The sequence below is a fragment of the Ostrinia nubilalis genome, chromosome 24 (genome assembly GCF_963855985.1).
Source record: "Ostrinia nubilalis chromosome 24, ilOstNubi1.1, whole genome shotgun sequence".
Classification (NCBI taxonomy): Eukaryota; Metazoa; Arthropoda; class Insecta; order Lepidoptera; family Crambidae; genus Ostrinia; species Ostrinia nubilalis.
Window position 1 is genome coordinate 8,788,143 of NC_087111.1, and position 17,017 is coordinate 8,805,159.

At 38.3% G+C, this 17,017-nt stretch overlaps 1 protein-coding gene across 1 annotated transcript in view; it reads left to right on the forward strand.

Moving 5' to 3' along the window:
* LOC135083776 (octopamine receptor 1-like) overlaps positions 1 to 17,017 on the forward strand; it is a 66,889-nt gene that overhangs the window by 30,138 nt on the left and 19,734 nt on the right. The window contains exon 2 of the mRNA XM_063978524.1: positions 16,444 to 16,874. Coding sequence (XP_063834594.1) covers positions 16,481 to 16,874 — 394 coding nt within the window. The 5' untranslated portion in view covers positions 16,444 to 16,480. The remainder of the gene's footprint in view (positions 1 to 16,443; positions 16,875 to 17,017) is intronic.

The following is a 17,017-nucleotide window of genomic DNA, read 5'->3' on the forward strand; positions in this document are numbered from 1 at the left end:
ACTACTAGGCTAGTTTCACACTGTCTTCTTAACAAAAGCCTTAGCCGAGCCACAGTCTGGGGCGGAGCCGCGAAATATTGTCTAAGCCTTTTAGTCTTGACAATAATTCGCAGTTTCGTCCCAACGACTTTGGAGTACCTACACCGTTAGGTTTTCGTGGGTAGGCCCTTTCCATCTGGCAGAGAGACATGCGTTTCTTGACGAAAAAAAAAAGATATTCGATACCAGCTCGGGATTCAATATGACACCCGTTACATAAAATACTGATTTATAACTTGGTCTTACTGAAATATTTACGTTTTAACATGCATGAGATCAACCAAAGTATTTCAATAATTTTAAAAGCTCATGATGCTTCTATGCCTTGTCGTTCACTCGCAAAGAAGTCTGCAATATCGACACCTTTATTTTACCGTCAATCGTAAATCTAGGTGTAAATGCTTCGAAGCAGTTCGCTCAGTCGATTGCTCTTAAAAAGGAATATTCTAGTGCGAAAGAAATGATAGTTTTATTGTCTAGTAGACTTTTATTGCCAGACTTTAGGAGATACCATAGACGTGTGACTCGTGTAAGCTCAGTTGAACCGATGGTTTAACGTATCCTATAAAGCACGGAATCCCATTTCTATTCCGATGATTAGCCCTCTAGCTAGACAAAGTGACATAATTCCGTTTTTAAATCGATACTAGACAAAGTAAAATTAGATTTTTGTTTTTTCAATTCCATTTCGCCATGACATGACTCTGCAAAACGATTTTGAAACTGAATCTTTGTCTAGGGAAGCCGACTATCAAAGTAGAAATGGACACTTTTGTGCATCTCATCTGTGATTTGAACCCAGGACCTCCATATAAAAGAGTCCAATCACTTCTTGACTGATGTTGACTACCCACTGGAAGTCTATACTTAATCTTCTTCTTCTATCTATCTATCTATATACCTAAATAAAAATTGAATTGATGTTCGATAGTCTGATTAAAACTCGAGAACGGTTGGGCCGATTGAGCTGATTTTGGTTTTAAAATGTTTGTCGTAGTCCAGGGTCTGGTCAGGTCTAAACGGTGAGCAAATACGCGCGCGATATTGTTTTTCTGTGACAGACAAAATTTCACGCGGGCGAAGCCGCGGGCGGAAAGCTAGTACTCAATATTAATGTTATTGAGCTTATAAATTATGCTGAATGATGATGGTGACTGTACCATCATCATTCAGCATTCAGACCAATCATTTTTGTTCTAAAAACAACCCTATCACAAATACATAAAGAAGCCACAGTGCTTACCTCGACGTGCCGTTTCATTACTTATTATAATCGTTTATTTTGCTGTTATCCTTGCAAGGAGGAAGAAAAATGTTAATAAAATGGAATGACCCTCGTCATGGTCCTGACGTGCTAACGACACCCCCTGGTTTTCTTGGCTGCCAAGTTGCCTGTTGCCAAGACTTGGCAACAGGCCAAGGGCGGAATTGCAATGAGATCTAGCTAAGATTCCCCGCAAACTAAAGACTTAGTCGGCCGATAGTTGGGCCCGATTCTATGGAAAATCGGCAGATACTAAATCGGTGTGCGCACTTTCTTCATGTCCATGCTAAATTAACAGCCCGACCCAACTATCGGCAAATAAAAGACAAAGTCTGAGGCTTACGCTTGCCGCGTCACTACAAATTCTTGAAGTGCAATGCACGTCGAATTATTGTTACCAACGGAAGAGGCGTTGGCGTCTCTGGGTCTAACTGAACTATCTTTGACATTTTAACCCGGCTTGACTTAAATTCCGACATTATTCTTGATTAATTTACCCAAAACCATTGACAGTTTATTTAAGAGACGATACCTATTATGGCCTACTCAAACCGTCTGGTCAGTTTGGGAAGTATAAGACAAATCCTCCATTTTCCTGTGACGGAAAAATTAGAAAGAAAGAGTCTTATGCCCGTTTTCACCATCAATCCCTATTTTTTAAGTGACTCCTTTGACAACGAAATTCATGACGTTATGTCTTACCATAGGGGTCACTTAAAAATTAGGAATTGATGGTGAAAACGGGCATTACTCCTGCAATGGAGACCAAATGACCCTATGATGAAACGTTCTATAATATTATCTCGTTTTGTTTTTTCACGGAATACTTATTATAATATTTACACCTAGAAGGGCTCTTCAGACCCCCACTTCTTTATTTATTTCCCCATTGGCATTCAGCATTGTTCCGTAAGTGTTCCGGGCGGGACAAGGGCCCTTGAAGTCGGAAATATGATACAATAGGCAAAAACCATATTTTCTGGAGGGCAACACTCATTTGTCATGGCCCTTGGCTAAGACAGTGTACGTGCCTGTACCGTAGATATTTTTTATTTCGATTCACCGGCTATTCTAGGCCAAAGAGTCCTTAATTGCCACTGATTTCGATTGACAAATCTGTTAAATTACTGACCTAGATCTATAAAGTAATTAAAGAAATCGGATGACAGAAATCGGAACCAGCGCTTAACTCAAGCTTCAGCCAAACCAACGCGTGCAGATCGCGTGAGAGATGGTGATCATAGGCCAATGACTGGACGCGCGATCTGTCATTGGTCTATAATGCTCGCAGTGATCACCATCATCGACGCGATCTGCACGCGTTGGTTTGGTTGAAGTTTCAGTCAATGCCTGAAGTATGAGAGCGGCGCGGGTAGGGTGCCAGGTCCAAAATCAGAAAAGCCGGCCTTTTTGCTTCATTTGGCCGGACATTTTACCCTAAAAGCCGGACATGTGACGGGGGGGGGGGGGGGGGGGATGAGTGAGTACTATCATCATCGGTTTCTAACGAACATCCTGATGCGTGCGCTTCATATGATTCTGTGGCTCGACTTTCGCCTGGCGCGGCAACCAAATAAAAAGCCTAACAAAGCCGGACAGGCCGGACAAGGCAATATTGGCCGGACAAGTCCCTAAAAAGCCAAACATGTCCGGCTAAAGCCGGACGCATGGCAACCCTAGGCGCGGGAATTGACATTTATTATGACGTGACAGGCCGATACATATAAATCTGAAGATCTGAAGTCTCACTGACGTTTGACGTTACAAACCCTCCCGTGCCGCTCCCATACCTCAGGCACTAACTGAGTTTAGCATTAGACCTATACAGGGTGTTAGGTAAATGGGTATATGAGCCGACACTAGCCCATGTTAACATGGGCATATAAATGGTGTGGTGAAGTCAGAAATTTGATATCATCATTATAATTTTTTTAATTTTCATACAAAATAAATTTTATAAAATCCGATTTGTATGAAAATTAAAATAATTAAAATGAAGATATCAATTTTCTGATGCCCATGTTAACATGGGCTAGTGTCGGCTCATATACCCATTTACCTAACACCCTGCAGTAGTGCATGACCTATGTCTATTCTGGGATTTTCACGTATTCCAATCGGATGTAGTACGAATCCGCTCCTATTGTATCTCATATATTTTAGGATAATTTCCCAAGGCTGTTCTTTGCACGAGTATTCAAGACATGAAGAACACTTGGAAACTTTACTCATTATTAGCTTATCCCTAATTAGTTCGGCAAGCGTTATGTTTGCTTCGAACGTGTATTGGGTTAATATTTGACTGAGGATTTAAAGAGCTGACTGTGGTTTTAGCAAAAGAGGTAATGTATTTTTTTACTAGCGGCCGCCCGCGACTTTGTACTTGTGGACTCCTTAGGGGTTGAATTTTGAAAAATCCCGTCTTAGTGAGCACCTAAGTACGTTCTAAATAAAAAAGAACCCCCATGCAAAATTTGAGACTTCTAGCACTTGTAGTTTCTGAGATTTCGTGATGAGTGAGTCAGTCAGTGACCTTTCGCTTTTATAGATAGATGTAAGGACAGTCCTAAAAGTAAAAGAAAAAGGCACTTAGTGTGCCCGGATTCAATCCGCATTCCGACCGGAATCCGCACGCGTGCTGAAATTAATCCGCATCATAACTTCGAAATATATGAGTAAAAAGCATTTGCTTGTATGCTAATTTTCAACCACCTGTGTCCTGTGACTACATAACATTTAATCTTGGTTAATGTGTTTTTTCAACTGGACAAAATTACTGAGACCTTACATACTGCGATTACAACAGAAGTGTAGCGGACAGCTTGATGTGCTCTCGACCAAACTAATACGGAAGGGCTCGTAGATAATATTATTTGTCTTCAACCAAAAAGTTTCCGAACTCAATCATCCACTTAGTAAAGGAAATGGGAAATAAAGGAAAGTAGGGAAAATCTTTTGCCCAATTAATATGTTACAAGTTAAACTATGTTGTTGCTTAATTAATGCGGGTTAACAGAACAAGATGGTGCAACCCAGCCTAAGAATACTTCTTCATGTATTTTGGCTACGACTTGGTTTTGAGAACTGCGATTTTGTCAATTTCCCGTAAGCTTAACGCCCGTATTCACAAACGATGCTTGCTTAAGTGAAGCAACAAATTGAACGCATACTTAGCGTTGAATAGAGCTCTGTGATTGGTTCGTGTGTCACCCTGTCCGTCCACGTGCACTGTGAGACCTCATAGTAATTTTTATGAATACGGGCGTAAGAATACTTACGTAAGCTTTCGTGAAGCTTGTTGCATTAAGTTTTGGAAAAAAAATAAAACCGACTCCAAAAAACCTACACTAAAAAGTAGAAAAATAATTACTAATAATTACTTACTTATTTATTAGGACGAATTATTAATATTTATGTAGGTATACCATGATTGATACTTTTGGAGTCGGTGCAGGCAAACTTTACATGTTTCATAATCTTGGCACCGACTCCAGAAGTATCAATCATGGTATACCTACATAAATATTAATAATTCGTCCTAATAAATAAGTAGGTAATTATTAGTAATTATTTTTCTACTTTTTAGTGTAGGTTTTTTGGAGTCGGTTTTTTTTTTTTTTTATAAAATTTTACTTATTTCTTGCTTTTTAGTTAACTAATTATTACCTTGATGTTACCACTGAAGGTAGGCAGTACATTGAGACCAAAAAAAATTGGTTCATAATCGGCGGAGATATTGCATATAAAAAAGTTCATCCCCAATCTTCCACCCTTGGGGGTGAAATATTTTCTTCAAATTCGCATGAAACCACCCTTTTGATAATACCTATTCAACAAAAAAATAATCGTTCAAATTGGTTTATAATCGGCGGAGATATTGCGTATAAAAAAGTTCATCCCCAATTTTCCACCCTTGGGGGTTGTTTTTTTATTATTAAATTTAAATGGGACCACCCTTGAGGTATTACCTATACGCCGAAAAAAGATTTGTTCAAATCGGTTCATAATTGGCGGAGTTATCGCGTAACAAACATAGAAAAAAAAAAAAAAAAAAAAAAAAAAAACATACGGGTCGAATTGAGAACCTCCTCCTTTTTTGAAGTCGGTTGAAAACATAGTTACATAGTTGTCACTTTCCAGATACGTAGATGTTCTAAAAAAACTGTAACTTTATATCTTGAAGAAAAGAAGGATGGAGACCCCGCCAGAAATATGGAGGGAAAGAAAATCAACTCTAATTTCTAGAAAATAATAGCGCACCTATAGGTATTGTACATCATTTTGAGCGCCAAATTTTTGCCGACACGCCAGTACCATTTTGAGACCCCTACGACTTCATTTCGCGAATTTATTAAATTTTTTGTATTTTTAATTTAGACTTAGAAAATTTCCATACAGGATAGAATGTTGGTGAATCATGAAGTTTGGGTCATCGTGGCTTTGGTAGCTATCTTAAAAAAACTGTCTGGCAAGGAGTGGATGGGGCAAGGAGTTGGCGGCTACGCTTGCCGCGTCACTACCAATTGTCTTACAAATTCTTGAAGTGCAATGCACGTCGCGTTTGTTACGGTAGAGGCGCTGGCGTCTCTGGGTCTAACTGAACTATCTTTCACATTTTAATCCGGCTTGACTTATACCGACATTTCTTACTTGTTCAATCTACCCAAAAGGAAGAACCAACCTTCCATTGACAGTTTATTTAAGAGACGATATACTAATGGCCTACTCAAACCGTCTGGTCAGAGTGGGAAGTTTAGGTCAAATCCTCCATGCTTTGACAAATTAGAAAGAGTCTCATGCAGTGGAGACTAAATGACCTTATGATGAAACGTTCTATATCTCGTTTTGTTTTTTCGCGCATTATTATAATATTTACACCTAGAAGGGCCCTTCACGACCCCTTCTTTCTTATTTATTTCCCCATTGGCATTCAGCATTGTTCCGTAAGTGTTCCGGGCGGGACAAGGGCCCTTGAAGTCGGAAATATGATACAATAGGCAAAAACCATATTTTCTGGAGGGCAACACTCATTTGTCATGGCCCTTGGCTAAGACAGTGTACGTGTCTGTACGGTAGATATTTTTTATTTCGATTCAACGGCTATTCTAGGTCAAAAGAGTCCTTAATTGTCACTGATTTCGATTGACAAATCTGTTAAATTACTGACCTAAATCTAGAAAGTAATTAAAGAAATCGGATGACAGAAATCGGAACCAGCGCTTAACTCAAGCTTCAGCCAAACCAACGCGTGCAGATCGCGTGAGCGATGGTGATCATAGGCCAATGACTGGACGCGCGAACTGTCGTTCGTTCGTTCGTTTCAGCCAAATGACGTCCACTGCTGGACAAAGGCCTCCTTCAAGGTTTTCCACAATGCACGGTCCTGCGCTGCCCGCATCCAGGCTCTTCCCGCGACCTTTACCAGATCGTCGGTCCACCTAGTAGGAGGCCTGCCCACGCTACGTCTTCCAGCCCGTGGTCGCCACTCGAGAAATTTTCTGCCCCAACGGCCATCGTCTCTACGAGCTATGTGCCCCGCCCACTGCCACTTGCTTTTAGCAATTCTGCGAGCTATGTCGGTCACTTTGACCTGTCATTGGCCTATAATGCTCGCAGTGATCACCATTATCGACGCGATCTGCACGCGTTGGTTTGGTTGAAGTTTCAGTCAATGCCTGAAGTTATAGGAGCGGCGCGGGAGTTGTAATAATTGACATTTATTATGAAGTGACAGGCCTTTACATATAAATCTGAAGATCTGAAGTCTCACTGACGTTTGACGTTACAAACCCTACCGTGCCGCTCCCATAACTGAGTTAAACATTACACCTATAGTGCATGACCTATGTCTATTCCGGGATTTTCACGTATTTCAATCGGATGTAGTACGAATCCGCTCCAATCGTATGTTGATTTTAGGATAATTTCAGTCCCAAGGCTGTTCCTTGCACGAGTATTCAAAACATGAAGAACACTTGGAAACTTTACTCATTATTAGCTTATCCCTAATTAGTTTGGCAAGCGTTATGTTTGCTTCGAACGTATATTGGGTTAATATTTGACTGAGGATTTGAAGATTTATGACATTAAAGCTGACTGTCGTTTTAGCAAAAGACGTTATGTATTTTTTTACTAGCGGCCGCCCGCGACTTCGTACCCGTTTTACCTTAGGGGTTGAATTTTGCAAAATCCCGTCTTAGTGAGCACCTCGTTCTAAAAAAGAACCCCCATGCAAAATTTGAGACTCCTAGCACTTGTAGTTTCTGAGATTTCGTGATGAGTGAGTGAGTCAGTCAGTGACCTTTCGCTTTTATACAAAAACTAGCTTTCCGCCCGCGGCTTCGCGCGCGTGGACTACATTATCTACATATTTTACGGAACCCAATTTTTTTCCAAAATAAAATTTAGCCGATGTTACTCGTGGATAATGTAGCTTTCGAATGGTGAAAGAATTTTTAAAAACGGTCCAGTAGTTTTTGAGCCTATTCATTACAACCAAACAAACAAACAAAGTTTTCCTCTTTATAATATTAGTGTAGATATACATAGATATAAGGACAGTCGTAAAAGTTAAAGAAAAAAGCACTTAGTGTGCCCGGATTCAATCCGCATTCCGACCGGACCAAATCCGCACGCGTGCTGAAATTAATCCGCATCATAACTTCGAAATATATGAGTAAAAAGCATTTGCTTGTATGCTAATTTTCAACTACCTGTGTCCTGTGACTACATAACATTTAATCTTGGTTAATGTGTTTTTTCAACTGGACAAAATTACTGAGACCTTACATACTGCGATTACAACAGAAGTGTAGCGGACAGCTTGATGTGCTCTCGACCAAACTAATACGGAAGGGCTCGTAGATAATATTATTTGTCTTCAACCAAAAAGTTTCCGAACTCAATCATCCACTTAGTAAAGGAAATGGGAAATAAAGGAAAGTAGGAGAAATCTTTTGCCCAATAAATACATAAAATATGTTACGTACAAGTTAAACTATTTTGTTGCTTAATGCGGGTTAACAGACCAGACCTTAAGGGTGGATTCGACCAAACAAGAGTGAATATTAATCTCAGAATAAATCGTCAGTTATTTGACATTTTGACATAGGTATTTCCTATACTGAAACTGTCAATGTGCCAGTTATACCAGCAGTTATTCTCAGATAAAAGTTTGGTCGAATCGGGCCTAAGAAATATTTCTTCTTTCTTTTATTTTGGCTACTACTTGGTTTTGAGGACTGCGATTTTTTCAATGTCGCGTAAACTTAAAAATATTTACGAAAGCTTTCATGAAGCAACAGAAAACATACATAGTCGTAGTTGTAACTTTCCAGGTAGATGTTCTAATAGAATTGTAACTTTATATCTTGAAGAAAAGAAGGATGGAGACCCCGGCGGAAATAAATGGAGGGAAAGACAATTACATCGCTGACATTTGAAATAAGTACTCCAAGATATCTTACACATCTTATAGAAACTATTTTCTACCTTCGGCTTCGCTGTTTATTTCATTCAATCATACTTTTTCTTCTTCTTCGTTGAGGCCTTGTTTACATCGGTTGTAGAGGCGGATACAACTCTCCGCACGATATCCCGTCATCTTTCTTTGTTGGCAGACTGTCTGGTGCAGTCATATACGCCTTCTCCCACTGTCATTCAATCAATCATAACTACTAGGTACTATCATATTTCAACCATAGAGCGTTTGCTGCCGAACATAAGGCCAATGATTTCCAGATTGGTTGGTTTGTAGAGGCCTGCAATCAGCACCTACTTGCAATCTTTACAATGTCATCCATCACTTTATGGGTGGACGACTCACGCTGCGTTTGCCGGTACGTGGCCTCCATTCCAGAAACTTGCTGCCCATCGGCCGTCACTTCTGCTTGCTACGTACCCTGCTTTCGGCTTCCTGTAAAATAAAAAAATATTTACATATAAATGTTCTCATTTGTGCGGGAATCAAACCCTGACAAAATAGTGACCTACGTAACAAAACAGGTCAGCTGTCTAACTGCCAACCCTTTTTCAAAACGTTTAAATAAGGCTTCACTTATGCGATCCCAAGTCGGAGCGTTACGTGTGAAACTTACAAAATGGCTTTAAGCTGCTTTTCCACTAAATTGGGCGGAAATTGGTACGAGGATACGTGGGGAAGTTAAAGCTTGTCCCCACTACTGCAACTCCTGTGTAGCCAGGATTTACAGCTTGATCGCCAAAACCCAGCCAGTGCTGGTCAAGTTTGTCCCGGGGGAAGTTAAACTGTCTTTGGACTTGCAACGAAATTAAAAAAGAACATAGGAGGGGTTCGAAGTTACGGTTCGACTTTCCTCCAGAGCAAAGTGGATGACAGGTGACAATCTATACCTAGGTGATAGTGGTTCTATTGATTCAGTACAGCTTATTTTTTAGTGTAAGAGCAGCTTTAAACAATGTTTCGTTGCGTAACATGTGCCCGTTCGAATGTTACGTCACATCCAAAGTAATAAAGGCGTGAATAGTGATGCTGATGTCGACGTTTATATCGACACTTAACCGTTATCGATAAAAATAGTTATAGATTGAGTATATTTGGTGAAATCGTATAGGACGTCGTACCTACCTTGTTTTAAAATAATAGGTCTTCTTACAACCACATATTAGATATCTTGGTAGAGAAAGTCATTCATGAAACACAAACTACTTAGATACAGCAACGATAATATCCCGAAACCGACACCCATCGTTGCCAAAAGTTTAAAAAATACCAGGACCCGCATGAAAAATATTTTGTCCTTAAAATAAAATTACAATTAAGTAACCTAAATAAATCCAAATCGTCTTGGTCTTACCGATAATGTCGTATGGATATTTTCAAATATTGATAAAAAAAGTCAATGATTTTGTTTTATTAAGTACCTACCTTTATCGATATTATCGTTTTTACGATTGCAAGCCTAGTCATGACTACCCAAAGTCTTTTAGAGCTCAAACGCTGAACATGCGAGCGGCATTTAGCTCTTGAATTAAAACTTGGCGGGAAAAATCCATTTCTTTCTCAAAAACAATGAAACTTGGGTTTCATGATTAGATAGATAGATGGTTATGTAGATACATACCTACTCTATATTGTACGAGTACACCACATTAACCTGACAAATGCCTAAATGAAATGCAGAAGTTAAATGCATAGTAGAAAGAGCACAAATTATTTTACCTACTTGTTTACAATTTAACTTATAAGTATTAAAAATACTTGCTTCGTGCTGCATAAAAAATGTTGCATAAGAAGATTAGACTTCATTATAAAATAAAATAAATAGGTACTTTAGTCAAATTGAACACTAATCTTTATTTCAGTACACAATAATAATGGAAACAGTTTTAAGATCTTTTATCATAATTTACAATCCATTCAGTCTTGAGGTGCAGTTTGAAATAAAACGAAGAGCTTCCAATCCCAGCTGGTATTGAATGCTTTTCAATTTAAATCTTACGCCACAGATATTAGAATTTATATTGCAACAACTTCCGAATGGTGTTGCGGTTGTGTTATAGGTTGAGGAAGTCTATTTCTGTCACGATCTCAGGTTTCAATGGATAAACTATTTTCTATTATGTTTTATTCCTCTTTTAGATGAATAAAGCCTAGATGGATAGACTTCATACAAACGCATCGTCAAAAAGTGAGGCAAAATCTCATGTCATAACTGTCAAAACGTTGTTAAAACAACGTTTTGACAGACGATTTTTTGGAAAATGAGAGATTTTTATCCACATTTTATCGTAATAAAATGTTATAAGAAACATTGTTTAGTATTGCGTACAAAATATTATTATCATCATTTTTTCCAATCATGTATGAAAAACCCTACTCGTAAACAACTCGTTGTGATAATGTTTAGTTACTGACTCTTAGGCTGGGTTGCACCATCTTATTTAAACTTTAACAAAAGTAAAAAATCTGTCAAACTCCATACAAAAAGCACCGTTTGTCGTTATAGTTAAGGTCAAAGTTAGGTGGTGCAACTCAGCCTTATTCTTTAGTAGCTGTGCCCGCGATTTGAAAATTGTTTGAATAATATTTCCCGTTTTTGCAACATTTTTCTTTAATGCTCCATCCCTATTGGTTGTTGGGTGATGTTATATAGCCTAAAGCCTTCCCCAATAAATGGGCTATCCAACAAAATGTTATTTTCAAATCGGAGCAGTAGTTCTTGAGATTAGCGCGTTCAAGGAAACAAACAAACTCTTTAGCTTTAAAATATTGCGCCCGTATTCACAAACGATGAATAGAGCTCTGTTTGTGTTACCCTGTGCGTCCACGCACACTGTGAGACCTCATAGTAATGTTCGTGAATACGGGCGTTAGTATAGATTTACATAATATGGAAAGCCGTTATTATTATGAGTTTTAATCGAGACAAATCGTTCGTTATTCCCCGTCAAAACAATATCTTGTGATTTATATGCTAAATCATAATTATCTTTAGCCTACGGATGGATAACTTTGAGGATTTGCGCTAAATTATCAGAAATGGGGCGATATTGTCTGACAATTTTATGATAAACATTGTTATTGACTAATGGCCTAATCCCTCAGGCAGTCTGGATATCTGAATTTTGTTACTACAACTTTAAGCCGAAAAGCGAAAGGTCACTGACTGACTCACTCACTCATCACGGAATCTCAGAAATTACAAGTGCTAAGAGTCTCTTTTCGGACGTAGGTGCTCACTAAGACGAGATTTCGCAAATTTCAACCCCTAAGGAGGTAAAACGGGATCCACGCGTACGAAGTCGCGGAAAGCCGCTAGCATACCTAAGTATAAAAAAGCGAAAGGTCACTGACTGACTCACTCACTCATCACGGAATCTCAGAAACTACAAGTGCTAGGAGCCTCAAATTTTGCATGGGGGTTCCTTTTAGGACGTAGGTGCTCACTAAGACGAGATCCACGCGTACGATGTCGCGGGCGGCCGCTAGTCATTGAAGAGGACTCGTTTATTTGGATGCCTTCATACAAAGCGGCACGGGAGTGGTGACATTGACATTATGACGTGACAGAGCATACAAATCTGAAGCACATTAATGAAAGTCTGTTTTAGAAATAAGATACTAACATAGCCTAAGTTTTTACTAACATTATGGATCCCTGTTATCCGAAATAAATACTTTTTGTTTATTTATTTATTTATTTAATGTGAAGTCTTTCTGACGTTTTATTCCCAAAAAGTCTCCTGCGCCGCTCTCATACCTCAGACACTGACTAAGTTAATGGCTAGATCTATAAAATGTCAGCTCACAAATTCTGGCACACCTAGGGTTGCCAGGTATAAAACACAAAAGCCGGACTCTGTGCTTCTTTGGCCGGACATATTCCCTAAAAGCCGGACATGTCACTATATCATTATCGGTTGCCTAACATGCGTTTGATATTATTCTGTAGCTTGACTTTCGCCTGGCGCGGCAGCCACATAAAAAGCCTAACAAAAGCCGGACAAGCCAATATTTGGCCGGACAACACCGTAAAAAGCCAAACATGTCCGGCTAAAGCCGGACATCTGGCAACCCTAGACACCTGTTTCACCACCATTTGTCAAATGTCAGACTGGTCTTTTGCCGATGCAAGTTAGTTCTTTCAAGAAAGCAATTCACAAGAAAGAAAACTTAACGACAATGGAACATTAGTACAAAGCACAAAGGCAGTTACTCATTTACACAAAAAGTGTAGCCGTGGTCGTTAACGGTAAAGCTGGGTTCACACTAATACAGAAGGTTGTCTGACTGACTGCCTTGGAACCAATATCTTCTATACAGGGTGTTAGATAAATGGGTATATGAGCCGACACTAGCCCATGTTAACATGGTCATATAAATGGTATGGTGAAGTCAGAAAATTGATATCTTAATTTTAATTATTTTAATTTTCATACAAATCGGATGTTATAAAAAATATTTTGTATGAAAATTTAAAAAAATAAAATGATAATATCAAATTTCTGACTTCACCATACCATTTATATGCCCATGTTAACATGGGCTAGTGTCGGCTCATAGACCCATTTACCTAACACCCTGTATAAATAAAAATGAATTGCTGTTCGTTAGTCTGATTAAAACCCGAGAACGGCTGGACCGATTGAGCTGATTTTGGTTTTAAAATGTTTGTCGCAGTCCCGGGTAGGTCTAAACGGTGAGCAAATAAGGAAAAATTGCGATGGCTTATTTATTGCCTTTAAGGCGGAACAGAGTTCGCGGGGTCAGCTAGTCAAAAATAAACATAGAAAATTCTAGTACTTATAAAGGTACTGCTACTCTTCAGACCTGACCGACGATCTGATAAAGGTAGCAGGAAGGCACTGGATGCAGGTCGCTACTAACCGTGCGATGTCGAAGTCACTGGGGGAGGCCTATGTTCAGCAGTGAACGTCCTGTGGCTGAAATGATGATGATGATGATGTCTCTTCAGACCAGTGCTTCAAGATCAGTGCCGAAAAACGCAACGCAAGAAATTGTCACTTTTAGAAACTTATTTTTAAGATCTAAGAGTTTACGAAATAGGCATTTATCTTTTTTTTATAACTCCTTTTTGCTACCTTATTAACAAATAATCTGGACTTGGAACTTTGGAACACTCAAAAATAATTAGGTAGGTAGTTTATTCCTTCCAGTTTGATTAAGATTAAGACTTCAAAAGCAAAATCTTACGTCAACTTACCTACTTTAAATTTGACAAACGTCAAAAGTCTTTCAAACTCCATACAAAACATCGGTTAACGTTATAGTTACGATCATAGTTAGGTGGTGCAACTCAACCTAAAATAAGTCAAGTCCTTCCTTAATAAAGCATTAATTGCTTGCGTCCAATCATCCCTAATTCTTGAACTCGCAGTGTGTCTCCATCTTTATTTTGTATCTCAAAAGAAACACCGAAGTCGGTCAAAATAAGAAATCACGGCTTTTCATGCGGTCAAATAAAAGTGTACGAGTATTTAATATAGTCATTTTCATATTGTAACTCTTTTCATAAAATTTTATTTGATTGTTCGTAGGTCAGAGGATAGGTAACAAAAATACTTAGGGTGAGTTACACCACCTAACTTTGACCGTAATTTAGACAATAACCGGTGTTTTTTGTATGGAGTTTTAACGTTTATTAAAGTTAAAATAAGATGGTGCAACCCAGCCTTAGTCATTACTAAATTGCACTGGAAAAGTTAAAATCATTCCCAAAAGAAAGAAAAAAACAAGTAACAATCTCGATAAACTTAGCATAGATGATGATGATGATGACGATGATGATGACGATGATAATTTAGTAAATTCCTAATTTACCTAAGAATTAAGCAACTAATTCTTTATTAAACTTCAATTCAGTCACTTTTATTATTAAATCAGTTGTAATAAAATTATTCAACAATAAACAAAATAACCGTCATAAATAAAGTGAACAAGCAATAAAACCTATTCAGTAAACTAAGAGGCCTTAAAATTGAATAATGAATTTAACTTTGCGTCGGGAGATTAAACAAAATTCTTATTTATGTCCCCTAGACGTACAGGACAAGGAGATAAGACAGCCCATCTAAAAAAGATGACACTTATTGAGTGACACTTATTGAGTGTCACCTTTTTTAATGGGCGCCGAATAAATTTACCGATTGAAAATTCTAATTTTAGATACAAACGTGCGCACTACCTATCTCAGTAAATGCAGTATAAAAAATTGCTGACTCCATAAAGAATTATTTAACTTAACTGGAGAGTTCAAAGAGTTGTGCAATCTCAAATGACTATTATCTACTTTTTAAAAAATTTAAGAAATTTTTTATTGCTCAAAAAAGTATCGACTCAATTTCTCATTCAAATTAAACTCTATTCTTACTTCTGAGTAGCGTTCAGTATTTTCAATCAGTAGTTGTACTACATTTAAACACTGGGCAATCATTTTTTAGTGCTGATTGGAATGGGATGGCTGTTTTATTTTAGCTGTGCTGAAGATTAGTATTCATGAATTAATCCGAGCACTTTAATCAAAAAGGTGGTCTTTAGGAGAGACAGTAGTATCTGAGAGGTTAATTATCGTTATTGTTGAGTCATTGACACAAAAAATGGGCACAGTTATGAATAGATTACACTGTGGTTTTGGAAAAAATAAACTTTATTTATTCAAAAGTCAAAGATTTTAAATTAAAATATCACTAGATATAAATAATATGATTTTCGGTTTTTCACGGAAAGGTTTGTTTTTCCCTCTTTCTTTCCTGGGTCTTAAACTATTACTTCATCTTAGATTCTAGTAGTTACACCGTGCTCAAAAGGTAATTAAAAATATACGATAGACAAGGTTACTTGCTTTATAATATCACCTATAAATAAGCCTTTAATTCAAAATAGCTCGAATTTAAAATTAATCAACAATTTGTTCTTTTTTTCTGTTCAAAGATTTTGGCTTAAATAATTTTATTCTCCTCGTGTTTTCATTATTCTTATGGCAGATGCTACCTTGCACTCTTGGACTGCAGCCAGGTCTTATGCAATGCCTATGCAGTTTGTTCTAATAGTTTTTACGAGCACTCGTAAACCGCACACTGAAACTGCACGTACAGTCAGCGTCAAATAAGTAGTTCGTAAAACCAAAAGTAGCAAAAACGTTTAGGGCTCTGAGCATCCAAAAGCTTTTGTATACTTATGACTTACGCAATTTACCAAATAATTTGAGCTTTTCCATTGTGAGAGGGTGCTAAATGCTTAATAAATTACGAATTACCAGAATTATTAGGATATCTATCATTTTCACTAAAACATCTTTCTTTGCTAATCAAATGACTATCAAGTCGTCAAAAAAAGTCCACAGTTACTAGTACATAATCCATACTAATATTATAAATGCGAAAGTAACTCTGTCTGTCTTGCTTTCACGCCTAAACCACTGAACCGATTTTGATGAAATTTGGCATAGAGATAGTTTGAGTCCCGGGAAAGGACATAGGATAGTTTTTATCTCGGTTTTTGAAACAGGGACGCGCGCGATAAAGTTTTTCTGTGACAGACAAAATTCCACGCGGGTGAAGCCGCGGGCGGAAAGCTAGTTATACATAAATTGTTGTCAATTTCTTGTCCAAAAATACTAATTTTTATTTTTTTGTTCTAGAAAATGCCACAAAGTCCGTCCACACTAACGTGATCACATGATATCTCTACCCGACATCGAGCTCGACGTCATAAAATGGAACAACTCCATCGAAACCGATCTGGTCATCACCGAAAACAGTGTCAACATCACAGACATATACCACGTGATCGTATCAGACGTGCCCGGAGAACAGTGTGAAAACTACACCAGTGACAACGTGTCAGTGTGCGAAACTACTACTAAGTATGACAGCATAGAAATTAGTGTTGTGATAGTGCTTTTTCTGTTGATAGTGGTGACAGTTATTGGTAACACTTTAATAATATCGGCCGTTGTGACGACTAAGAGGCTGAGGACCGTGACGAATTGCTTTGTGACGAGTTTGGCGGTGGCTGATTTGCTGGTCGGCATTTTTGTGATGCCGCCGGCTATTGCTGTGCATATTACTGGTGAGTTGGTTTTTATCTTGTGTTTTCTGTATTGTAGATTATTCCGTTTCAAAGGATGTCCAGTGTCCACGGCTGGACAAACACACAGGTCTTCTGCACTAGGCTCGCAGGCCTTTGTCGCAGTAGTTGTGTTGAGTGAGCAT